The sequence below is a fragment of the Haliaeetus leucocephalus genome, unplaced genomic scaffold, assembly GCF_000737465.1.
Source record: "Haliaeetus leucocephalus isolate CR32 unplaced genomic scaffold, Haliaeetus_leucocephalus-4.0 Scaffold151, whole genome shotgun sequence".
Lineage (NCBI taxonomy): Eukaryota > Metazoa > Chordata > Aves > Accipitriformes > Accipitridae > Haliaeetus > Haliaeetus leucocephalus.
The window spans coordinates 752021-776754 of NW_010972587.1; the positions used below are offsets into that span (position 1 = coordinate 752021).

General features: G+C 40.8%; 1 protein-coding gene across 2 annotated transcripts in view; it reads left to right on the top strand.

Annotated features, from left to right (window-relative positions):
• The window catches only part of MSRB3 (methionine sulfoxide reductase B3), a 64603-nt gene that overhangs the window by 24672 nt on the left and 15197 nt on the right, over window positions 1-24734 (top strand). For both annotated transcript variants that reach the window (XM_010561724.1, XM_010561725.1), the window contains one exon: window positions 2568-2596. In XM_010561724.1, the coding sequence (XP_010560026.1) occupies window positions 2568-2596 (29 nt within the window). The remainder of the gene's footprint in view (window positions 1-2567; window positions 2597-24734) is intronic.

Genomic DNA, 24734 nt, shown 5'->3' on the forward strand with positions numbered 1-24734 from the left:
GGAAAAGTGCTGGTTCAATTGAAATTGCTGTAAACTTTGTCATTCCTTCAAGTAGTCAAGATGACTTTGTGTTCTTGCAGAGTGCTTCTCTCACATCTGCTACTTGATGCTTATTTGCAATGCCAAAGACACTTCATTATTTTCCTCCCTTTTTTATGTGCCCTTCTCTAACAATTTCTGTAATACTGTGTCCTAAATTTTGCATTGTTTTCCCAAGGTGACGTGGTGGCCATAACGTAGGTGACCTTCCTCTTCTTGATGGCTCCTAGGGCTACCTCCCATGTCGTGTTTTCTTTCATAGCTATTCTGCTGTTGCCAGACAAAGTTCTATTCATTTATCACCCCGTATCAGTTTTCGGATTTGTTGTCCAGTAATTTATGACTGTTTGGAGCTTTGGTACTCATTACAGTGCCCAGTGACCCTTGTGACCCTCCTCCCCATGTACTCTCTGCCATCTTGGCCCCTGGGCCAGTTTGTTGATGCCGCAAGTTGCAGTGCATATGTCCATGCCAAGCCATGCACACCGAGAACCAGGGTCTTTGTTTGACCAGCTAATACCAAGTATCTAGAATTTAGGCAGAGAGAAGTTGATTGTGCAGATAAACAGACACTGAGGGTAAGATTTCGTATGTCGTCTTCGACTATGTAGGTAGTGAGGTGTTGCTGATACAGTGATGAGCAAGAGAGAACAGTCTAGACAGATACACTGCAGCTTGAGGAGAATATTGTATATAAAGTACTGAGTAAGTGGCTTTACCTGGAACTCAGTGGAATTCCCGTCAGTTACCAGCAGGCACTTTTTGCAAGGTGGGGACTTTATCCTGCTGGGTGTAAATACCAACTGAAATCCACTGCCAAACAGGAGCATGGGCTGGTGCCCTGGGCAGTTATTGGTGGTGGTATTCGTGAAGGCACATCAGCAACATACTTTCTTTGTTCAGTGCTTTTGGTGCTACTTTATAAGTACCAATTATGAAGATAAGTTATGTTTTTTCCCTTCCATCTTTTCTCCACCTGAAGGTTATATTTAAGACATAAAAGATTGTGAGCACTGGGGGAAGGTGGAGAGTGAGCAGGAAAGGTGAAGGGATTTGTTTCCTTTCTGATGGCTTTAACTGTAATGAATAGTGTGAACTTGTTCATAGTTTAAATCGTGATTGATCTGATATTTGTTTGCTGTAGCAGAGATCTTTGATATGGGATTACAATGCCAATTATATAAAATATATAGAGTACGTGTGAAATACATCTACACGTACCTGTATGTACAAGCTCATAAAATAAAAGAAGAAAATAAATCTGCAATTAGTTCTTGAGCTTTGGTCATTTATTTTTGAAAAAAGAAGGACTGTAACTTCCCAAAATACATCCCCTCCTTGATGCAATGTAAAAGGATCCAACATTGTACTTCCTCCTTAGAATTTCTGGGGAAATGCATTTTGCTGCCAACGTAACATCCTTTAACAGGTCTCCTGCTGGTCAGACCTTGTGTCCTGCTGTGACAGCCATGACCATGTGTACAACTGATTGTTAGTGGGCAATATAAATCTGATTGGAACATGCCCGTTAATTGGTTTGAGAGCTCGATATAGACAATGCTGTCTTACAGGAGATTGTGTAGATAGGCCTAGTCATAGGGTTAATTCTGCTTGACAGCACATCAGCAGCATCTTGAGAGTAATTACCCAACTTAAGTTTTCCCACAGTTGAATTGAGATCTTCAAAGGCTTCTACATTTACAAGCATTATTAACCTATATCTGAAACATGATGTTCCCACAAGGGCTAATTTTTTCTTCCTTTTATTAAATATACAGGTTATAGGGTTCATTTGCTAAATGCTAAGCCCTTAGAAGAAAACACTACTTGTTAGAAAGAGAAAAATCTGCAGTGCACGACCAAAGCTAATGGTGCATAATGCACACATTATTGTCTTTTTGCAAAGACTTTAAAACAAGTTAAAATTTGGGTCTGGCTCCCTTCCTCTATCCCTCTCTCCCACCCCCCGCTTTCCACTTTTAAGAAAATCAAACCACTTATTCCTATGTGCAGAGTGAGTAAATTGAAGACACACGCAAACAAAACCCTCCTACGATGTTGTACAATTAAGTACAGATCATTGGATACAATACATATGACATTAATGAAACGGTATCTGCTTCAAAAATAGATTGGAAACATTCATGAATAAATTAAATCCTCTTAATGACTTTTCAAAAATGAAAATGAATGAAAACAATATTTATTTCATAGGAACAACTGTGTACCATGATTCACAGCATATAATTTAATCCTGTTTTAAATTTATGTTCTATTTTCTGCATTCATTTTGTGATTTGTCCTTTAAAATATCTTCTTTGTAACTCCACATTGTAAAAAACCCCCAAATACTAAAGATAATAGTTATTATTTGGGTTCAAATGCATTTGAACGCGTTAAATATTAACATACAGAGGTAGACAGTCTTGTTAAAGACGGTATTTGCTGAGGGGGAATCAGTCTGACAAATGGCTTTGATGGCATAAAGCAGTTCTTGTAACTTACGATCTTTTTATTTTCCTTTGCAGGTCAGAAACAAAGTTTGACTCCAATTCAGGTATGTTTAGATTTACAGTGTTTTGCTGAATGTACTCTATTCAGGTTAATCTCAAAAGAGTAGTTTATCAGTTCAAGTTCAGTTTAGTTTTAAACAAACTGGGGTAGGTCAGTCTTAAAAAGGATCTTCATTTCTCACCCTCTGAAAACAGCATTATTACTGTGAAACATTTGCTTTCATTCCTTTCATTAGTTCCTGTCTCTTTACATTTTCCCAAAAGATGATCAGGAAGATTTTCTTGCGACAGGCTTTAATTGATCCAGAACAATTATAGTACAAATAAATGATAATACAGACTAAAGGAAATGGAGGATTGAAGTGAAGTTTGAGAATGATCACTGCTTTAAAGGAGAATGTTTTTCTTCCTGGTGGACAAAGACATTTCATGGGAATTTGAAGTCAGTGCAGCCTATCTGTCAGGAAACGGATGATTTGTCATCAAATTTTCGTGACAGATGCATGTACACAACGCATGCCAGACCAGTCTGTGGAGCTCGCTTTAGGAGGTTTACCAAAAGGCAGTCTCTCTCAAGTTGTCTTTTTAAAGAATTTTAATGTGTTGTAGGGATTGGGAGGGAAGTGAAGGTCAGTCTAACAGGTTAATGTGTATCTAACAAGACAAAAAACACAGGACAGCAAACAGGGGAACAGTTGGGGAAAAAAGAGAGAACCTAATACCAGACTGGTTTTTATTCAGTTAACTATTCCTGGGTGTTCCTTAAAGTTAAACAATAGTAAATTAAGAATAGGCTGTTGTCCTGAAACTAGCTGAAATGTCCGTTGCCTGAAAAGGTCATTCAAAGTAAATTTTTTTGTTAAGATGAAAAAGACTGTTTTAAGCAGGAAACGTGATATTATGGCAATTTTGTATTTAGGCCAATGTTATCTTCTATATGGCTTGCTTAATGCAATGATTATAATTGCTTATAATGATAGAAATTTTACAATATATATTAATCAGAGTACGTATGAAATAGCATGTTTCCTTTTATCCCAGTTACAACATGATTTGGGTTTGAAACGTGAGGTATTACGTAGCTTTTTTTTCCCACATTAGATTTTATCTTTGGAACTATATCTAGCAGGAAGCCTTTATATAGCCAATTCCTACGTCTTGTATACTTGAGTCATCTTGCTTCTATGATGATTTTAGTCTCTGAGTTTGAGGTTACTTGCTTTAAATATTGCTTGAATGAACTCTGTGCTAAGTTGCTTCTTGGATCTCGACCAAACAGTTTTACGTGGGGGGATAGCTTCACGCACTGTCTGCCGTTACCCCCTTTCTTTTAGTAAAGTCACCAAAACTAGGGTGTGAAGCAGAATGTCAAATGTCTCACTTTTCTGTTGAGGGGAAAGTGCTCTCTGCAGAACTTTGATTTGCTTGGTGGATTAAACTACAAACAGTTATTGACTTTCTCTTTTGAAGCAGCTCTCCTGTTAGGTACCCTTGGCAGTGAAGGCAGGGTGTGGGATTTCCCAGGGAGCGGAGAGCAGCGATACAAGATATTGCAGCCATGGCGAATGCCGCCTCAGTAGGTGTCACCAGGCCTCCGTGCTTGGACTCTGCAGGGTGAGCATCAGCTTTTTAATGTCTCCTCTTTGTCTGTGCGGGCTCCACAGGCTTGTTTTCCTTGAGCTTGGGTCCATGTTCTGGGCACAGTTTGTCTCGTATTTCTCATGTGGAGGTGTTGGAAAGCCCGGCTGCCCCAAGACCAGAGGACTCGAGTTGCTCTCCCTGCCCTGCTCTGCTGAAGGCACTCGTAGGCACTGTTCTTATAAGGCCAGAGCTCTGGCCCTGTGAGCGCCTGATGCAGTTTTATCTCCCCAAGAGCACAGAGAGGTTGCAGAAGGATTTGGAAGTAAAGACCATTTACGGGAGACCACACAAAAATATATAAATGTAAACGAGCAGTAAAAGACCCAGGATCTTCTCTGTCTCCACTTTTTTTGCTGCACCTAAGTATTCTCTGGATGCATACCAGAACTCTGCAGCAGGTGATTAACGTTATTTTGCTGGGTGTGACATCAGCAGGTACCGAGGACGTCAAAGTACTTTGTATACCACCGGGGATACAGTATGGGAAGGTCTGGGGCTGCGGAATTTCTTAGATTTATTCCTTCTTTTTCTGCAGAGCCTCACTTTCATCATCTGCTCGTGATCCCTTTCCCCGGAATCCCTGGGGAAGTCTTTGGTTGGAATAGTTTCAGGCTTTCCTGTCATGGGACCCTGGCCACCCCCAAGGTGTTTAAGGCTCCTGACCTAGTGATCCACTGTGGATTGCCAATGCATGCAGCTGGCCAGGCCAGCCTGGTCTCCTGGTCTCATTTTATTCTTTGCCCCAACTGCTGTACTTGGAACTGAGAATTGTGGAGGTTTAACGCCTCAGTCTTACCAGTGCTGCCTCTTTCAGCACAGGTTTCAGGTAACAACCAAGGGTAGATGTTAAAAGACAGTGAAAAAAACAGATTAAGCACACAATTAAAATGGCATTTTAAGAAAAAAGAATTCACAGAAACTCTGTAGCCTCAAAGTGCATTTCATGGCCTGCAACGCCAAGGCTGAAAAAAACCCTTACTTTTGTGAAAAGTACAGCAGCCTTCCCTCTGTAGGGACAGTACTCGGTCCTTCCACCAAGAAGCTTTTCTTGATAGTCAAGACAGCGCACGCACTTAGAGTTGATCTTTTGATCCCAATATGTGAGAGCAGAGGAGAAGTGGAGATATTGAGATCAAGTCAACATGTATCACCCAGATAAAACATCCCTGGTTTTGTTTCCGCACCAAAGAGTTGCCATCCCTTTCCAGAACCAGACAATAAGCCCAGACCTCCCGCTGCCTCTGAGTGAACCCAGGGTGTAGGCAGGGTGTGGAAGGATGCGCTGGTGATGGCAGAGAGGCATCCTCGTAAAAAAATCTTTCTCTGGTATGGGGGGGAAGGGGTTTGCAGTGCCCTGTGTAGCACCATGTTCTTCATAACGTGGGCCTTTGAAGCGTGTAAATGTAGCGTTGGTTTTAAAAGGGCTGCTGCCATTTGACACCAATGACTATATTTATGCAACCTTGAGTTCCTTGGAGACACCTTAAGGTATTTTCATATCCCTCATTTCGTTTTGAATTCCCCAGACTGTGATTCCTGAGTAAACCAATGATCCCGCAAACTGGAACAAACATGCTTTGTTCTCGTTTATCTCATGTTACTCAAAACAGTTCAAGTGTTGAATGTGCGAATGAGGTAATTTTATTCTAAAGCGAATATTTTCTTCCAGGGAGCTGTTCTACAACCTGTCGTGTGCTCTAAATTAACCCTAATGTTAATTCCAGTTAACTTTCAAGTCTAGATGTCCCCTTGTTAAGCATTTATCAATGCTTCTTGTACTTGTCTTTCCTAGAAATATTTGTGAAGTATTGAAGAATTAAAAGAAGTCTTTCTGAAGCAAGTAAAAAGTCTGTAACACAGCTTTAAAAGTAGACTCACTCTAAATGTAACCCTGGAAATGTTGTTCAACACTGAAATATTAGGCAAACATTGTCAAAAGAAGATTAATTTGAACTTGAGCATTAACTTAAAAGAAGGCTGTAAAATTCCTATAGTGATGATCAGGATTTATCATATAAATAGCTATAACATCTGTAGGGGACACACATTCTTCATATCATGACTAACAGTTCCATCTGAGAAACTTCTTTTTCTCTGCTGATTCTTTCTAAGTCTATAGCTGGCAGAATTTCTGTCTCAGAGACCATGGGGTTAGCTTCATGCTGTTAGAAGATCTTATGAAATGAAACAATTTTGCTTTCCTGTCAGAATATGATGAATTTTGCTGGTACTGAAAATAGATTTTTTTCTTAAAATGTACTTGAAAGCGAAAAAGGTTGTAGGAAAATTTTTTTTTTTTTCCCCAAAATTTGTTAGGGAACAAAGTAAACCACAAAAACCACAATTTTGTTCCAATTATTAGTATTTTGGTAGTGTCTAAAATGCTTATTGTGCTATGTGCTTGGTTAGCAGATTTTAGAATTTAAGAATGTAAGAATTATATTGGAATAATGAAAGATTATGAAAGATTTTTTTTTAATTTAGAGAAAAATAGGTCTTCGGGATGCTGTTCCATAACAGGAAGAATTTGTAGGTCTCAAAAGCTGTTGCTGAACACTCTTAATCCCACTTTAGTAATAGAAAAATAAGCATAGAAAATGCAAATTACTGTCTCAGCATGCCCACTAGTCACCAGGGAATGGTAATGGTCAATTTCCTACTGTCTGCTGGGAGGGCTGGAGTTTTCTTGTGGCATCTCCTGTAACATTTAGTGTATCCTGCATGTCACTGTGGAGGTGAGCCATGTGATATTCAAGTGATAGTGTTGGCAGTGAAATCGTGAAGGGGAAGAAACTTGAGTTTTGTTCTGTGTTAAAAAGAAAGGACAAATCCCCGGACAATACATGTGGCCTCCAGTGGAGTCTCTTTTATATATGTGTCACTCAGATGGTGGAATGGAGGAAGTCAGAGGGCACAGGGTGCAATAAAGTGATAGTTGGGGAAGCACCGTGCTGTAGAAACGCATCTGTGCACTGGCAGAAGAGAGAGAGGAGTGCCCTAAGGCGCACAGTGCCCTCAGCTGTGTTCTTCAGCATTCACTGGGCCAGCCACTGCTTCTCTCAAAGAGAGATGCGTCTCCAAAACCCATTCTTCTGTCTCCCTGCTTCTATATAGATCAAATGAAAGGTAGAGATTACCTATGTGGTTTTATATCATGCTTGTGTCAATACTTTGGAAACATTCCAATTAGTATCAGGAATTAAGCTATAATAGCTCCCCATGTAGCTAGAAGCTGTCCTGCGGGACAGCTACACACGAGCTTTTGTTGGATCCCTGCTGCTCCAGCAGTCAAATACAAAGCAAGTCAAGGAGCCCCCGACAGTTCCTGGAATTTCCTTCGCCTGCCTTGTCTGGACTCACAGTGTCAGCCAGTGACTCCGCAGGTCGTTTCTCTTCTCTGCACATTGCTTCTTCCACCAGAATGAGTGTACCCCCATGTCTTCAGCACCGCACGATGCTGCCACACCTCTATCCCCATCAAAGAAGTTCCCATCCTTTCCTTTCTCACCTCTTGTATTTACTGGTTCCCTTAATGTGGCCCCTATGATGTACTAACTTGCTAGGCTACATGATTCAGCACAGGTGCTAGAGAACAGTCAAAGAAAATTATGAGGTTGGGGGTGGTCAGATGTTTTCCTCTCATAAATTCCTCTTGGCTACACTTCCAGATGTTCAGCAATAGACTTTCCAAACTATCGCTATCAGCCCTGATTTCCCCTAGCCTGTCATCAGTCCCATTGTATGAAAGTCATCAGTACAACTATTAAGAGCATAAGGAACTCTTCGCCTGAGTAAGAGAGAAATGAAAACCAAAAGGCATCTTGAAAGCGAGCATCTCTTTCTGACCCTTGCTGCTAGGGAAACCCAAAAGAAACTTAACTTGCCTGAAACCGTAGGTCCCTGAAGCAGCAAGGTACTCAGTAATACCGTCCATCGGTCGATTGGATCATAGATCTAAATACAGATTAACAAATCAGTTCCTAAATTTTACTGATGTCAGCTTCTTCACCCAGGTTGTGACAGAGCAGTTCTTAATTTCTTCTTAGCAAGACTGAGTAGTTTCAGGAACAGGGAGGAGAAGAGACATTTGGTGTTTGTAACAAAATCATATTGACAAGTTTGTCAGTCACCCTACAACCAGAGTATCTGATGAAAAAACATAAAAAGATTACTTACAGAGTCTGTAATAGGCACAGGTGGCAAAATTAACTGAGATACTGAAGAATAGGGATGCTCCAGAGTTTTTTGGATGAGGCAAATGACCTCTCCAGAGTCTCTTTCAACTATGAGGAATTATTCCCTTCTCTCTGGCCACCACCAGCGCACAGATTCTTGAAAGGGTGTATGAGCTGGCCCAGAGAGATGGTGGGAGACAGCAACTACATAAACAGAACAGCAGCTCAGATTATCTTACTTGTCGTTACTTGTCAGTGCTATTTTGTTCTTGGCATTAACAACTCTACAAGCAGATTGTTAGGGATGCAATGACTGGGGAGCATGGTCTGTTATATTTGTTCAGCAGCAAGATGAGCATTTAGATTCAGATGCAAGCTGAACCATCTGTTGAATGTTTTCAGGGCCACACTGCAATGTGACTTGGAGTATAGATGGCTGGCACATCTCGCTGATACATCCCAGTGAACTACGTGCTTGTAACAGCACTGATCGGCAGTAACTGATCATCACCCTGCTCTTGTATCTCTTGTAAAGGATGGCAAAAGTTGGTCAAATTATTTTGACACACAGATGATGTTTTAATTTGTGGAGGGCTGATTAAAAATGTTGTAAGCATGCAGGCAAGTTTGCTCACCTAGGATTTTTAAAGGAGGCAGTCAGCTGCCAGAGGACTCCAAAAGTATAACTTTCCAAATTCTGATACTAGCTTTGCAGTTGCAGTTGTCTTTTCCTCCCACTTTCTTTGTTCATCTTATTTGTATCTGAGCTGGGCTATTCCTTGCTTTCATTGGCATGATTCTTGTCAGTTGTCAAAGTATTTTAATACGAAGCCTGTTTGCTTCCATAAGCTACATTTGTGAATGTACCAATGGAGGCCAGCAGCCTTGATTGGACTCACAACAGCCTTAAATCTTTCTGTGTGAATAATTTGTGTAATTTCTGTTTTGTGGGGGTTTCTTTGGATAACATATTCCTCCCTCCAAAAAAATCCTGTTTGTGTTCTCATTAATAGGGCAGCTACTTAAAGATGCTCTGCCCTTGTGAGCTAGCACAAACGGTCACTGCGCCGCTGCTGCACGAAGCACTGCCTGTTCGGCATGTGGTAAGAACTGTGTGTTAAAGGGCCTTGCTCATATGGAGCCAGGAGTATAATATCAACAAAGACAAATACAATTTTCTATTTTTGTCTTACATATACTTTAATAATCATTGCTGCTTCTTTCTTGCCTTGCTCTGAGGATCTTGCTGAGAAGGATTTTGCAATGTGTTTAAATTGGTCCTGTAATGAAAATATTTAGATTTAGGTTTTCCGTTTTATTGTCATTAATATAAGCAAATTCATCAGATTTATTTAGGAGAAATTTTTTACCCTTCTCTCTGAGTACTGAAGACAATCTTTTCTATTTTTTATTTCATTCTAAATTGCTAAAAAAGGCTGTCTTTAAGAAACAATTTGGCAAAAGTAGTCTGAGAAGACATGAATAATACATAAATCATGGTTTTATTACATGGAATTGGAAACTGGTACTCAGTTAAATTATAAACTATAAAGTAGATTGGCTGAGGATTTTTTATTCATCATAAGTATAGCTGCTTCAGATAGGTTTGGTCTATTGGGGAGTTAGTCTATTGTTATCAAGTTAGCAACATTCAGCAGCACAACATCTTTACTGTTCTGGAGGGCTGGATTACTTAACTAGAAAAATGTGATTCTTGCTTAGACCTGCTCATCATTGTGCAGTTTTTCACTGAGCAAGGCAACCTAATTAACTTTTCAAGAGCTACTTGCATTGCAGTCTTGTTCAGTGGACAAAGTAGAAGATTTTTGGTGATACTCTTGAATTATCCTACACTTACAAACTTCTTAAAGAGTTTTTCTGTTCCTTTTAAATGAAAATTCATTCAATCAAATTAACCCTATTACAGACTAACTGTGATAATTAACTTTGCCATAGTCCCATATAATTAGCCAAAAATGGAGTATGTGCAAGAGAAGCCACAAGAATGGACAAGCAGGGAGGTTTCTGGTCACAGCTGTGGCTCATTGAGATGGTTATGTAGCTTAAATGCAGCTTACTCACACCATGTACAGCTCAAGTCAGTTGTATAGTTTCATTGCTTTATTAGTACTCTATTCATTTAAACCATGAAATGGGGAGAAAAAAACTGCCTGTCTGCTTTGTAATTTGAAAGCTGAACTATAATTCATTTGTAAGTGGAGTGTTATGGCATTGTGCATCATGTACATACTTCTGCAGAGGTTTTGAAGAATGGCAACACGGGAGGGATACTGTTTAGCTCACTGTGTGGTGCCAGGAAACAAGAATTCTGTAGGATACAAGAATACTTCACGTCTCTACTATCTTCTGGTGCAGAAGCTATCGTCATCCATCTGGGTGTATATAGGTAGCTGGGATGTGCAGGTTTGGACATAATTTGGATGGATGCTTCATATTTTTAGTGTTATATGGGCATCTGCTGATTCTGTACCCTGTTCCAGCATGTCTGACAGCTCTGTGACCTTGGGCAAAGTGCTTTTTCCCTGTGCCTTTTTCCTCCTGCCCATTGTCTGTCTAGTTTGTTTACATTGCAAGGCTTTTCAGGGAAAGAGCTGGCTCTTGCTGTTGAGCATGTCCAAGACCTAGTGCAGTGGAAACACTTTCTCAGTTGAGATCACCTCTTAGGTCCACCATAAATCAAATCATGGGTGGCCTTTAAAAAATGTCTCCTTTTAGGCTGAGCAAATGAAGTTCTGTTAGAATGAGTCTCTGGAAAGCAATATAAAAGGCAGCATGGTAAATGTATTCAACTGAATTAGAGTTTTTCACTCTGCCTACACAGTCACCCGTACCACAAGATTTGTGTCAGGGGGATCTCAGTTCTGTGCAGAAGAAAAACAGTTCATGCAAATGGTCTTTCCAGGTCCAGAATCTCTCACCTAATTGAATGTGTGGTTTCTGCCGCAGAATGCATGACTGTGGCTATAGATAAAGGCCTGAATTTGTTCGTTAAAGTCCAATATGTAATAATAGTGACGTTTAAATGACATGTAAATATGATCTGAGGGCTTAGGCATATAGGACAGAAAATACTTATAGAATATAAAACTTCCAAAAGCTCTTGAAGACTTATATTCCTATCAGTGATATGGGTCTAAGAAAGCAGGTGTTCACCTGTTTATCATAGGAACATTCACCCATGCATTAATTTCTGAAAAAAACCCCACTTGAATTTGCAAATGTGAATGATACTTAACATAGGAGGATGTTAAATGTTCTGGCCAATGCCAGTTCATGAAATCAGTTTGAATCTTGCAAGATTCTGAGCAGTCTCATCTCTTCTGCAGGCCATGAGAGCTGAAGATGCTCCACACTTGTTGTAGATTAGTTCTATTTCCATTATGGTGGAAATAATGCCGATTTTGAAGGGAAAAGGAGGTGAAATCGGAAAGACAGTGCCCTGTGAATGCTGAAGAGATCCTAATAACGTTTGTTAATATATACTGTATTTGGTAGAATATAATTTTAAAAGTAGTCTTTTTTTACGCTGTATGTCCCTCCCAATATGCCTGAATTTACTCTGAATCAGTGAATTCCTTGCTTATTCTAGAAGTCCGTGTTGAGTCTCCACTCCATCCTTCAGGAAAGCTCACAAAAAGATCTTAAGTACTTCCATTCCCTTCGCATTCATTCCCACTCACCTGAAATTCCTCGTGCTCTCTTTTCTAGTGACTAACAAAAATTTTCATCTTTTATTTGGCTGGAGGCCAAACAGCTGAGGAGGTTGGGTTGGGGCCCTTTCTTGATTTAGGCAGTGACTAAGGCTGTACTGGGAAATCAAATGCTGACTCAGTAGTCCTAGACCCTTCTTTGGGTGGACCACTGCATCAATCGTCCTACGAAAAGGCATCCGTTGTTCCTCATAGCACTTGTTATTCTGCCTCTTGGAAAACAGATAAGGTCAAAGGAGGAGAGAGCAGAATGCAAGGCGGGCAGATTAGTGGCTCCTGTGAGATACTAAAATCCAGTTCCTACTTGGCTTCTTGTGGAGAAGGGAAGTTCTTCTGTTCACGTGATGCCCTACTGAATCAGAGGAAGATGATGAAAATCGTGGCTCCTCAGCTGAGGAGTATTGCCACTTTTTCATCCACAGAGTCTAGCAGCTGCTTCATGTTGGCTTCCCAGTTTCACAGTAAAACCAAATCAAACCAAACCTAACCTAACCAACTCCCTATTTTTGGCTGAGGGAGAATAGCTTAGGATGCTTTCCTTCAGCTGCGCTGGCTCTCCCTTCCCACTCTGGGAGGAGCCCACAGCTTCAGTAAGGCCTGCAACAACTTAAGACAGCAATCGCATCATTTCAGTTGTGACAATCTGGAGGTGCTTGGCACTGCTGTGACCTGAATTGAGCCTAGAGGAAATCTAGAGCTGTGTAAAACCATTGGGACAAGCACCACACTGCCAGCCTCATCAGCCTCTGGGATAGAGGAGAGGGCAAGACCATGGCATTCAGTGGGTGCCCTGCCTCAGCCCCCATACACGACGTGTCAGATGGCTCCTTTGACTTTGATAAAGTAGCTTATCTGTGGGAGAGTCCGCAGCCAAACACCAGGCAAAGAGGCCTGCTGAGGTGGTTTTTGCCTGTATGCCTTGATGAATTTAACAGGACAGGATGGTTATGGTCAACACGTCCACTCTTCTTCTCATTATTTTCTCACTACCATAAAGTGCATTTTCCTGTTTTGGTTTTAGGCAGTGTCTCATTAGGCTAAGTGCATGTTGTCCAAAATTGCACATCTTCTGTTTTGATTAGCATGGTTTATGGGGTTATGAATTTGAATAAGAAAGAGATGCAAGCTGGTTTTGTTTCTTCCCTCTGAATTTGTCAAAGAGAAAAAGCCCTTTAACATCTTTTCTGTACAAGATGATGAGAACGATGTCATACAGTATTAGTTGAAACTGGAGGAAATCTGTTATTTGAAAAAAATTATCTGTTTCATGTCATCAGACTGTACAAAATAGCCAAGTGATAATTATTAATGATAGAAGATTCAATAAAGATTAAAATATTTCATGTTTTTCTTTCATTGATGTAGCGCTGTAAATTTATGGCCAGTAAGAAACCATATGAAAGATCTGTCAGCTTTTACTATTTCACATTTTAGTCTCTTATCAAAGCTGATTTCAGGTTTCATAGTACTAAAAGTAAAAGGAAAAATGCAAGATGCTTTTATCTTTTGTTGACTTAATTTAGTGGCAACCACAGCCTTTAAGATGTAACGCTAGACAAGTTTGTGTCATACCACTGCAACTGCCACTGTACGTGTGAACACCCATCTGTTTAGGATTAAATCCTAAATCAAAACACCAGTGAGGTCTAATACTGCCAGTTTGTCAGACACAATTTGCACTGAGTTTTATGCAGGTAAGGACAGCACGATCAGGTCTTAAACCAGGCGACAGTGAATTAAGTTACAAGGGCTGAAAGTGTCTGCAAGGAAAGAATTGCATCCCTATGCAATCTGATCAGGAGTCTTAGCAACCTTGCTCTCCATTGGAGGCTGAATTACCATTCTCTGTTGTTTGGTATACCATTGTCATGCCCGCCTGTTGTTCTTTACGGAGTAAGTGGTCCCAGCCTTTTCATCAGCCATGGTCCAGGTATCTAACAATCTTAGATCTGTATGCCCTTCTCCAAACACCATGCCTACCAAGATTACAAAATCCATATTCTCAGTGTTTGGTTGTTCTGAATAAACCCTGGAGCATCTAATTTAGCACTAGTCTTTGCCCTTCCTTACTAGCTGTGGCAACGGAGGTGCTTTGATTATTTGTGTAAAATCCTTTCCAGGTTATCTCTCTGTCTAGCTTTCACACAATCCCTGTGTGTCTGTGGAGAAATGGTAGCATTTCATTTGGAGGGATATTTTATACAAGCTATTACCATACTGGGGGGAGTGGGATCATCTTGGCTAACTGTAACTACCTACCTTAACATAGCCCTCTGAGCTTCACCCAGAGTCAGCTGGAAGAGATAAACATCCTCAGAGGGGTTCATCCCTTCTGCTGGAGAAGTCTGTCTGGGGAGGCACTGAATCAGCCTTTTGAGTGCCCATCATCTTTAGAGTTAGGCATGTAACTTTGATGGTTGAAATTAGGAGAGATTATCTCCATCTGGAATGGATGTGCAGAGAGCAGGGGATGAGTGGGTATGATCCCCAAGTCACTGTCCACAGCTGCCACTGTGGAGGCGTAGTAGAAAAAATTCATAAAGTTAAGAGGAGAGCTACACAGTTACTCTCAAGTTCTTCTGCTGGGTGTCAGTAAACTACCTGTATGCAGAGCTTAGGTGCAGCGTATTTATGGAAAGGATGAGTTTACCTGCAGTTATTTTAGCTCTGTTTCTCCTTGTATGCATTTTCATTTCCTTTTTCTTTTCCTACCTTTCTTCAAAAAAACCCGAATCTGCTTATGTGTCTCCAGTTACCGTTACCCCAGAGAATTGGAGCTATTTTCTTCTCTGTCTCTTGAATTATGAGTAAGAATTGTCAGATGTGAAAAAGCTGACAAAATGTGTTTTGTAAAGAGATCATTTACCACTGTTCATCCATTCATGGGCAAGAAGAGAAATATGTAATTGAGAGAGAGATGGCCTAAGAGTAACGAGAGTGAATCAAAAATGTTGTAAACATACTAAATTTAGCTTCAGTCAGGGCCCAAATATTAAGCTGGTCTTTAGCATGTTTCAGAAAGCATGTGAATTTTTCCAAAAGCTTAGTAAGCAGAGATTTTGCTGGTTTTATGTCGCTATTCTTGAGCTTTGAGAAAGTCAAAGTCTTTTAGTCAGTGTTAACCATTCTAACCAAGTTAAGGATACCTGACACAATAAATGCAGATGCGGAAACTGAAAGGTGTATTTTTAAAACATTAAAATTTAGAAACAGAAGAGTTCTGTTTCTGCCTCTTACTTTTCAAGGAGGTGGTCATGAAAACAGAATTCTCCTGTTTATATTCTCATTTAAGAAGTGTTTACCCATAAGATTTATGGTTTTTGAAAGTGCTCATATACTCAACTTCCATACTGCTATCTCCCCTTGAGTCAGTGATCTTTTTTTTCCCTGTCACACACTCTATTATTTAAGGGATTTAAATGGAGTCCCAGAAACATGGATTTGCAGAGGGGTGGGATTTGGAATGTCAATTGTCAGCCCTGACAGAATATCTGGAAACTGATTAAGACATATTTAGGTTGCAGAGTGGTGGAAAAACGTGCTTGTGAATAAAAAATCTGCTGCGTAAAATACTGTGTTGAGGGCATTAGGGCTCTGGAAACAAGTTTAAAAGGCAAGAGGGGAAGATACAGCATTTCACTGAAATTTCACCCCTCTCTGTTTTCAAGGATAGTAAGAAATCCCTGATTGAAAGAGCACTGTCAGAGCTGGACTTTAGGTCAGGAGTTAGTATTAGTTTTAGACTGTGGCAAACTGAAGTTACATTGGCCATTGCTTTCCCAGTTAACTGGCTTTGCTGGAGAAGATAATTATAGAAGCTCCCTTTTTAAATGTTCTATTTTCTTTACTATCTGCATGTCTGAGACTCCTCCCTTGCCCCACAATGATGGCATATCTTGGGCGTACCTGGATCTGTGTCTTTGTGGCAGTATGACTAAACAGGGCTGCATTTTACTGTTGAAGAACAGCATTATGTTGAAACCTGTGCCGGCAGCTGCTTTCACTCCTTTGGTTCCAGGTGTCACAGTGTAGACCATATAAAAAGTAAGTCCCACTCCTAAAAACCAGAGAAATGTACATAGCAGAACTGTAATCTTAACCCCCTTGCTCTAGTCTCTGTAAAGTTAATTTCTTTAATGATATATTAACATAAGTTTTCATGTTCCCCTTATGCTTTCTCACACAAGGAAGGTCTGTGCCCAAAGGACCTCCTCCTGGCCAGGATGTGTAACACACCAGTGGGACTCCCCAGTGGGATATGCCCCCTCTTGGGCTCCTGTTTCTGTGGAGGAGGGAGTGAGTACCTGACCACCTCCCCACCTCCTCTGAAGACGATGCACAAGTCCAAGCTTGAGACCCAAGTCATCACTCACTTAGGGTACCCACTAGTATGGCACCCAGAATGGCAAGGCAACTTGACTATATCTAGGTGGGAGTGAGGACACAGACCTTCATCTAAATGTGCTTGGCCTTAAGATGATCTGGTCTTCCTTCACCAGATCAAGAAAGGGGTGGATCATACAGAGACTCTGTCCATCCCTCCCCCCTCTACCCTCCTCTCCACAGCAAAGGGGGTTATTGGGAGACTTCAGAAGCTGAAACTCATGAGATTTCCACTGGCACTTTGCCTCTGAGAATGTTTTTACTTACCCACAAATGACTGAGCTTTAATGAGTTTCTCATAATTTGTACGAGCAGTAACAGTATATTTCTTTCATTCCTCTGCCAATAGTTCTTGCGTATTTTTTGAAATTTTCATAAACTGTATTGGCCAGTGCCAGGCTTAAACCTTGCACAGATGGAGGTGGACAATAACATTAAAATTTCTAAGTAATCAAATGTATTACAGCCTGCAGTTCTGCTTTTGCATTTGGATCGGAGTGTGCTACTTCATTATTTAAAAACATAAAGGTGCTCTGTTAAAGAAGGTGAAAGAATAAGGCAGAGTGTTCTTCAAATTCAGAAAGATTAATAAATGAAGGGCATTCAGTGTCATCTTCAGTGCAATGTAAAGAATAAGATTATCTAAGTTATGCAGACATTCTACCTTTAATTCAGGCTGTATTTACAGAAACTTCCCACCCGTATCTCATTAGTTCAATGTTATGGTTTATTTGTGCAAGTCTGTTTTAAAACTAATGAATGATGGGGAATTAGAGAGTTAACAGCAGTGATAGCAGGTATTTAAAAAACATTCGAAGCAAGAGTAAAGAATGCTATACTCTCAGGAAATGAACTGATACTTACTGAAGCCCATGCAAATATTTAAATGATCTAATAAAGATCAGTGAATTAAAAAATAAGAAAAATAGTCCCATAGGATGGGCATAGAAAAGTAGATTGTTAAACACAGGGATAGCAGAAAGATATGCTAGTACAAAGCTGCAAATAAAATTATTGTTTGCCCTGATCACCCAGTTTACATATTTGGATGGATGTATAGTCTTTGCTATACATTCTTACTATAGAAAGAGATAAATGTTCAAATAGAGGAGGCTAAAGTTAGTCCCAGAGGCTGGGGTAGCCACAGCTAGAACTATGAGAACAATAGGATTTTTTATTTGGGGACCAAACCTGTACATGGAAACAGGGTTGGGGACTTGAGTGTCCAGGAAAGTTTGCTTTAAGTTGGCAAGCAGAAATAAAAGGTTTTGTTTTTTTTCAATGTATTGAACTGGGGCAGGGTGTATATCCCTCAGATTTTTTAACATAAATTGTTATTGTAAAGCTTTCAAACAAAGGCTTGAACTATATGCTTTCAAAATGAAGAGTGAAAAACAGTTGAGCTATTTGAATTTTGTCCAAATTCTCCAATTTTTCCAGTCAAAATTTTTTACAAAATTTGAGAATTTTTCTGAAAGTTTTCTAGACCCCTAGAGACTGTGGTTTAAGGCAATTTTATTATTTAGAAAGAAACTAAAACCAAATTCCCAAACCTGCCATCAGCTCAAAACTCAGGCCCCATTTAATTGGATGCTTAAATACTGGTACCCACAGTTTGGTTTCCTGGATTGCACAATCAGCTGGCTGTGACGGCCTTTTTTTCGGTGCTGCCCTGGTACAATGCAGCTGAACCCCTCTGTGACCCCTGGGAATGCCAACAATAGAGATGATCAGTCACTGCACACACAGCTCTCCAAAGGGTGATCACTTTGTTTCAGGCCTTTCTAGAAAACGATCCATAGTTTTGCAAGTATTTTAGACTTAACATTTCTTAGGGTGTAGATTAAAAAATGTGTTAATTGGAGTAACAGTGTGAAACAAGTATTACACCGAGTGATAGCAGTGCTAGACACTAAGTATAGAGGTTGAACATTGAAAGTTTTGCTACTGAGGCTGCTTTGAATACAACAGAGTAGGAATTCTGCCTCCTCCCCACTCCACCTCCCCCCTCAAAAATACACCAAATCAATGGGATGGTGCCTTGTGCAAACGAAACACCATCATGTTTCATGTCAAAATGTACAACTGTTTTAATCTGGTTGAAGGTGAGGCTCTGAAGCTGATGTCAGATATGGCTTGTACTGAAAATCTGCAGGTCATTAAGTTGCCTGCAAGGGAGGGCAGTATGTTTTTAAGGTCCATTTTGGAATGTGGGTTGGAGGTCCTCAGGTCCTCTAGTTCTTGCTCTAAAGCCAGAAGCTGCAAGGCTTGTTTGGGTTTTCTGTGAGATGCTTTATGGACTGTTGCTTGTGGCATGGGAACCAAGTCATTTTTCAGAAACTGATTGTGCTGTTGGCTCCATTCTTTTCCTGCGGAGATTTGGACCATATTTTACCTCTTTGGTTGTTTTATAGGAAGGAACCCTATTGAGAACACCTGGAGTGATACAATTACAGCATGAGCATTTAAAACCATGGGTATGCCTCAGCTTCCTGGGGAGCTGGGAAGAAGTCAGGGAGTGCACGAAGATTTTTTTGGGCTGACTGCAAACTGTTCAGAGTATTAGATACCCTTCAAATTTCAGTGGAGGTTTGAGCTTAGAACAGTCCCTTTTACGCAACCGAAAGCAGACATTTTCTGCTAAGGCTAAGAGCGCTCCGCAGCCAGAATGTGTGTTATTTTGATTGCAATCTATTGAACATGTGAAGGGTAGAGAGGGAAAACCCAGCAACCTCCAGCATTTCAGTCCTTCCCTGTCCCTCCAACTTCCATTGTTGCGATGCTGCTAAATCCGCTTTGCCTGCTCAGAACTTAAGTAAACAGACATTGTAGTTGTGGGGAGTTATGCAGCATTTAAAAAAAGGTCTGAATTTGTTGAATAGAGTTGCATCAGTACTGGGGTAGCTTGGTGTCAAAGGTTAGATTTTGTTATATCCAAGATAGGGTTGGGAACTGACATATTGTAGCTTTTCTTGAGTGATCTGTTTTCTTAAGTGCTCACAGCATGCTTAGAGAATGAGAAGTACAGGATGTTTCAGTCCCTTTCCTGGAAAGTGCATCCTCTACTACCTGCCTTCTGAGAAAAGATTTAGCCCAGATAATAACCCAGGTAATTTATTTTAAATTCTAAATTCGCATACTTTGCCTTTTGTAATGCTGAGACAGAGGAGATCTTTGGAACAGAGGGATTACAGGCTTATTTGAATTACGAAGGCACTGAGCTCAAGCAGCCTTTTAGCCAAATCTGTTGTTCATGTGGTCAGCTTATAATCATGTTCCTGTGATATTAGTGCAAAGACATAGTGTCAATGCTGAGTTCAGATGTTTACCTTATTCTGTCAATCAGGGATATCACAGTAAGTCATCCCCACACCCCTTGCCCTGTATTCTCACTTTCTGTCTTGTGTTGCCTCCAGTGGTTGTTTTAACCTCTCGGTTAACCGATTCAGCTTGCTAGCCCAGAAAAAAAGCTGAATCATTTTCTGCTGGTGTAGTGAACTAACTTTCTCCCCACAAATGGCTAAGCACCAGAGCTGGTGAATGGTGAGCAAGCAGCAGGACCAAGACAACTGAGAGCGGGGACAAGAGAAGGGCAGGAAGCTGATGGATTGCTTCAGCCATCTTATGACACCTTCCCCTAAGTCTGCCCTGCTAAAGCTTCTCCACTTTGCATACAAAATATTAGAAGTTGATTGGAACAAAAGCCTCCCATGCATCTCCCGTGGGACCTCCTGACCAGCAGGTTACTAGCTGTTCTGGGTTCAGAGGGTCTTTGGTAAAATGGAGACATCCCTATGAAAATGTTTGCTTCCAGCAAGCAAGCATTTCATGTTTCTTTTGTTTAAAAACCTGTTTTTATGGAAGATTTTGTACTGAGCCCTTGTCAAGATTTTGTATTTTGCCTTCTCTCTGAAAGTCTCTGTAAGACTTTCCTTTTAGAATGAACCACAAACTCGTCTTTCAAACCTAAACAAAAATCTATGCAGCTCCTTCCAAAATCTAGTCTAATCAAGGCTACAGTTCCTTGACTTCACGGTCCCAAGCGCACACAGCCTGAGAGGAAGCTCAGACACCCAGTTCACTGCCTTTTTGAGTGAAAAGGGAAAGAAAGAAATATTTCCTGTAGCATAAGGAAGAACTAATGAAAAGAAGAAAGAAAGTGGAAAGGCTGAAAATGAGACGTTGGACATATAGGGTGTAAAAAGCATTAAATCAAATTAAAATCTAATTAAAATCTCTCCCTGCAGCTACTTTTCAACTTAGCTATTCTTGCTTACTGTCAGTTGGTCTGGACTATGTTTCTGCTGGCTAACTTCTATTTTGTTAACAGTTCTTCCAGTCAAGCCTGACCTACCTGTATGTCCCCACTTGCTTCATCCCAGGGCTCCCTTGGCGGAAGTTTTGGCAGTAAGGAACCAAATAAGCAATTGTGTGTAAGAGGTGTGAATCAACTTTGCTTCAGTAAATTCAGAATATCTTGCAAACTCATTTGGTGCTATTTATGCAAGGTTTCAGCAGAGTTTACTTTTGAAGTAAATATTAAAGTGAAATGAGGTCCAGCACTGTCTTTGAATGCAGAGCATTATTTTACACCTCGTTAGGTCTATTTTTCCCACTAATACAACAGTGGCAATTGGACAAGTAAAAGACTGATGAGATGAACAAAAGTGGTGTTCCTTTCTTGAGCATGCCAAATCCGTTCTGTAAATGTGGCATTAAAAAAAAAAAAGACCCCAAACCACATGGCAGAAGTCAGGCCTCCCAAGGAAAACCTGCACTACAGCAGTATGTACAAGCTCGTGCATCTCTTTATTCAGTGTTTCAGACCCTCCTTTCCCTTGACATTAGAAGGATCATTGTCTGCGTGCAGCTAATTTGCTGTTTTACTTAGAAGATTTCCTCAAGGAAATATGCAAAACAGTGTAATTGTGGTTGGATTTTTTTTTTCTGCTGTTGAAAATTTGAAGTTTTCATAAATGTTGAAAAAAACTTGATCTTGTTACTTAGCAAGGCCTGTATTAATCTCTCTTAAGTAACAACTCTTATGCTTGTTTTGGGCCCTGCTGGTCCCAGCACAAGTTTATGCTGCAACAGTTACCATGGGGGAACTGTCCTGACCATGTGTCTGAGATGCCCTGTGAGAGTAAATTGTGTAGGGGAGGAAACCTATCCTTACTCATAGCTCCACACAAGCCGCTGACTCCTTGTCCAGAAAATTTAAGAGTATTAAAATAACTGATAGTATCAAGATTCCTTTTTTTAGGAGTATCATATAGCGAATGGTTCAAGTGATACCTCCCATCACTACCTGCATCACATCTCTGGCATCAGCTGAGTAAACCAGCATGAGAAAGGAGCCATGAAATGTGAGCTGTTCCACACAAAAATGTGCACAGCTTTCACGGATGCATAAATACTGTTGTAGATTTAAGGATGCTCTATTTTGACCTAATAATGACAATGCTATGGCTTTTGAATACCCCTTCTTTTTTTTCCTGTAGAAGAAGCTTTGCAGTGCTATCCCTTCATACCCTGTTTTCCTTGCCTGCAAGAGTATGATTTAGCTGCTGATACAGGATTCTAAAAGGCTTGGGGATAACGGACTGAATTAAACATTCCTCTTCCAGCTGCTGCTGTTCACAACACTTTTGACAGTTAAAATACATCACACATTCTCTTGTCTGTTTAATATAAACAATTAGTATTTTAAGTAGAGTTCAGAATCAGCCCCAAATAGGAGGATCCAGACAGGCAGTTCAGATAGGAAACTAAGGAGTATGCTAAATTTATATAAAAGTAGTTTGCAGTCAGTTCACCCTATGCCTAACATACTGTCTACTGCCGCACATTAGACCATGGAAGCTAAGAGACCAGTGGCTTGTCTCTTGGGGATGAAGGTTTCATTTTTCATCTTAAAATTATTTTAGCACAACTTTTTATCTGAAATATTTAGTATGAAATATAAAATGAAGGGGGGGGGCAAAATTAGAATAAAGTATTTCTGCTTTCATATAATGAAACATTTTAGTTAACCCAAGATCAGTTTTGGAGGAAAGCTTGTTTAAAGAGAATTTTCCTTTTTCTTTTTTTCCATTCTGGAATGAAGACATTTGAAATCGTGAAACTCATTGAAACAAAAAAAAAATCTGGCTTCTCTATAGGTTTACTTCCTTCAAGCTGAAGTAAACCTGAAGTAACAGAAGAGCTTTAATCCAAACTTAATTGTAGTATAGAAGCAACATTGTGAGAATAGTAGCAATCTTTGTAGTTTTAGGAATTCTAACATGATCTCTGCAAAGTGCAATTTGCTAAAATTTATTTCCTAAATGAGAGAATTTTTAATAAAAAGGTTATAAACTGAAAAAGCTCCTCACTCCTTAATGAAAGGCATCCAGGATGCAGCACTATACATATGTAAAACCCTTCTTTTTTGAGTCTAGATGATGCATGGCTCCATAATGGAGAGGGGGTAACATTCTGTATAATACTGCTTCACACAGGTGGTCTTGAAATTCTCTGCACCTAAAGTCAAGGCCCTTGTGGGCACAAAGATCTCTCTGGAAACCTCTCTGACAACTTTTCCATGTCAAAAGCTAAGCATGCACCTCAATGTGAAGCTGGACCCGGACTAGGTATCATTTAGGACTGAACCCTCCAGCTACTAGCATGGGTAAAATATCTTATAGGAAGCATTTAGCCTCACTTCAGCTTGCCAAGGAGGAAGCTAAATTTTAGGTTATAAACTTCACATCAATGACCTCCCCTGTATTCCTTTGCAATGGTTAGTGGCTTGATTGCACTGGGCCCTGTAGGGGCCACAATAGTGCAAATAATGAATCATAAATAAACAACTTCCCAATTTTGCAAAAGGAAGCCAGGCAATTAATTTCTTTTAAATTGAGACTTCATCTAAAATGAAATAGGCCCCTCAGACCCACCTGGCAGCTTCTGCAGCCATCAACTTGGTTTGCACCTTTAAAGAAAAAAAGGAGCAGGGCATGGGGAGTAAAAATGAAAACAGCTTCAGGTTGTTCAATTTCCTGTTTGTTTAAATTTGTTCTTCCTGACATGCAGATTCATCACACTCCTTTCCTGGTGACTACTTCATTAGATTAGTTTAGTTAGGTATTCAGAGGGATTTTTATCTTCTGACTCATAAAATTCTTGTATTCCCCTAAGAATTTCCTGTGTCTGACTGGAATTTTATGTCTTTGTAGTTTTAGCTGGACTTCTTGAAGAAGTTGCTTTCTAAATGACTCCGCTTTTGAGGTCTCCAAGTAGCGTCTGAGGAGCCAGCTCAGAGCCTCATTCCTGCTTTTCAGGAAAACTGATCTGTGCCAGCACTTTGCCTCTTAAAATTTTAATCAGAAAATTATCTTAATCTTTTTAAACTCTTCCTTTCCCCACAGTATTTCCCCCTTGCTGCCCATGCCCTTTCCAGGTGTCCATAATATTTTTGTCCAGTCCCGAAAATGCACCCCGGTGGCTGAGAGTGCCGCCTGCAAGCCTGTCCCATCAGGTTTTCATCACTCACTTGCTATAAAGTGGAGAAGCTGAGGTTACGAGTATATTGGACCATTTAACAGTTGATGAGAAATGCCTTTGTATATCCCTTCCCTGTCTGTTTTTAGTCCTTTCTGAGGAGGGTGAGAGCCAGGTTAGGCTGGAGCCCTGGTGTGTGCTTCTTTGAAGGGATCAGTGAATTGAAGGTGATGCTTTTTGACATGTGAGCTCCAGAAATGTATGGAGCGATGGTAGTGCCAACTCGCCTGCTCACACAGCAGCTTCGTCGGCCTTCGCTCCCCTCTCAGCGCGAAATGGCGGCGCTCAGCTGCCCTCGGTCATGGGAGCTCGCTGGTACCTTTGAAATAAATGGCTTTGAAGAGGAGGAAGCAGGCGACAGAATCGCACCGTGCCCGTTTTCCAAAAGTCTGGGTGAAAAAGCAGAAAAAAAACCCCCAATCCTGGTCACCCGTCCCGGCTTTAAGGGTCTTTTCTCCTCTCCCGGATCACGGTGTGTGGCTGCGGCGGGAGCTGCTCGGTGGGTGCCCCCCCCCCAGCTTTAACCCAGCCGGCACGGGCACGTATCGGTAAGGTTACTCTCCCCGAGTCTGTTTGCTTATGAAATCGGCAGGTGGAGACAAGAACAAGGCTATGCGCTGCCGCCGCTCCCGCCGCCCCGCCGGGCCCTCCCGGGCTCCCCCGCCCCGGGGCAGCAGCCGGCGCTGAGGAACGGGCGGGCCGGGGCCGGC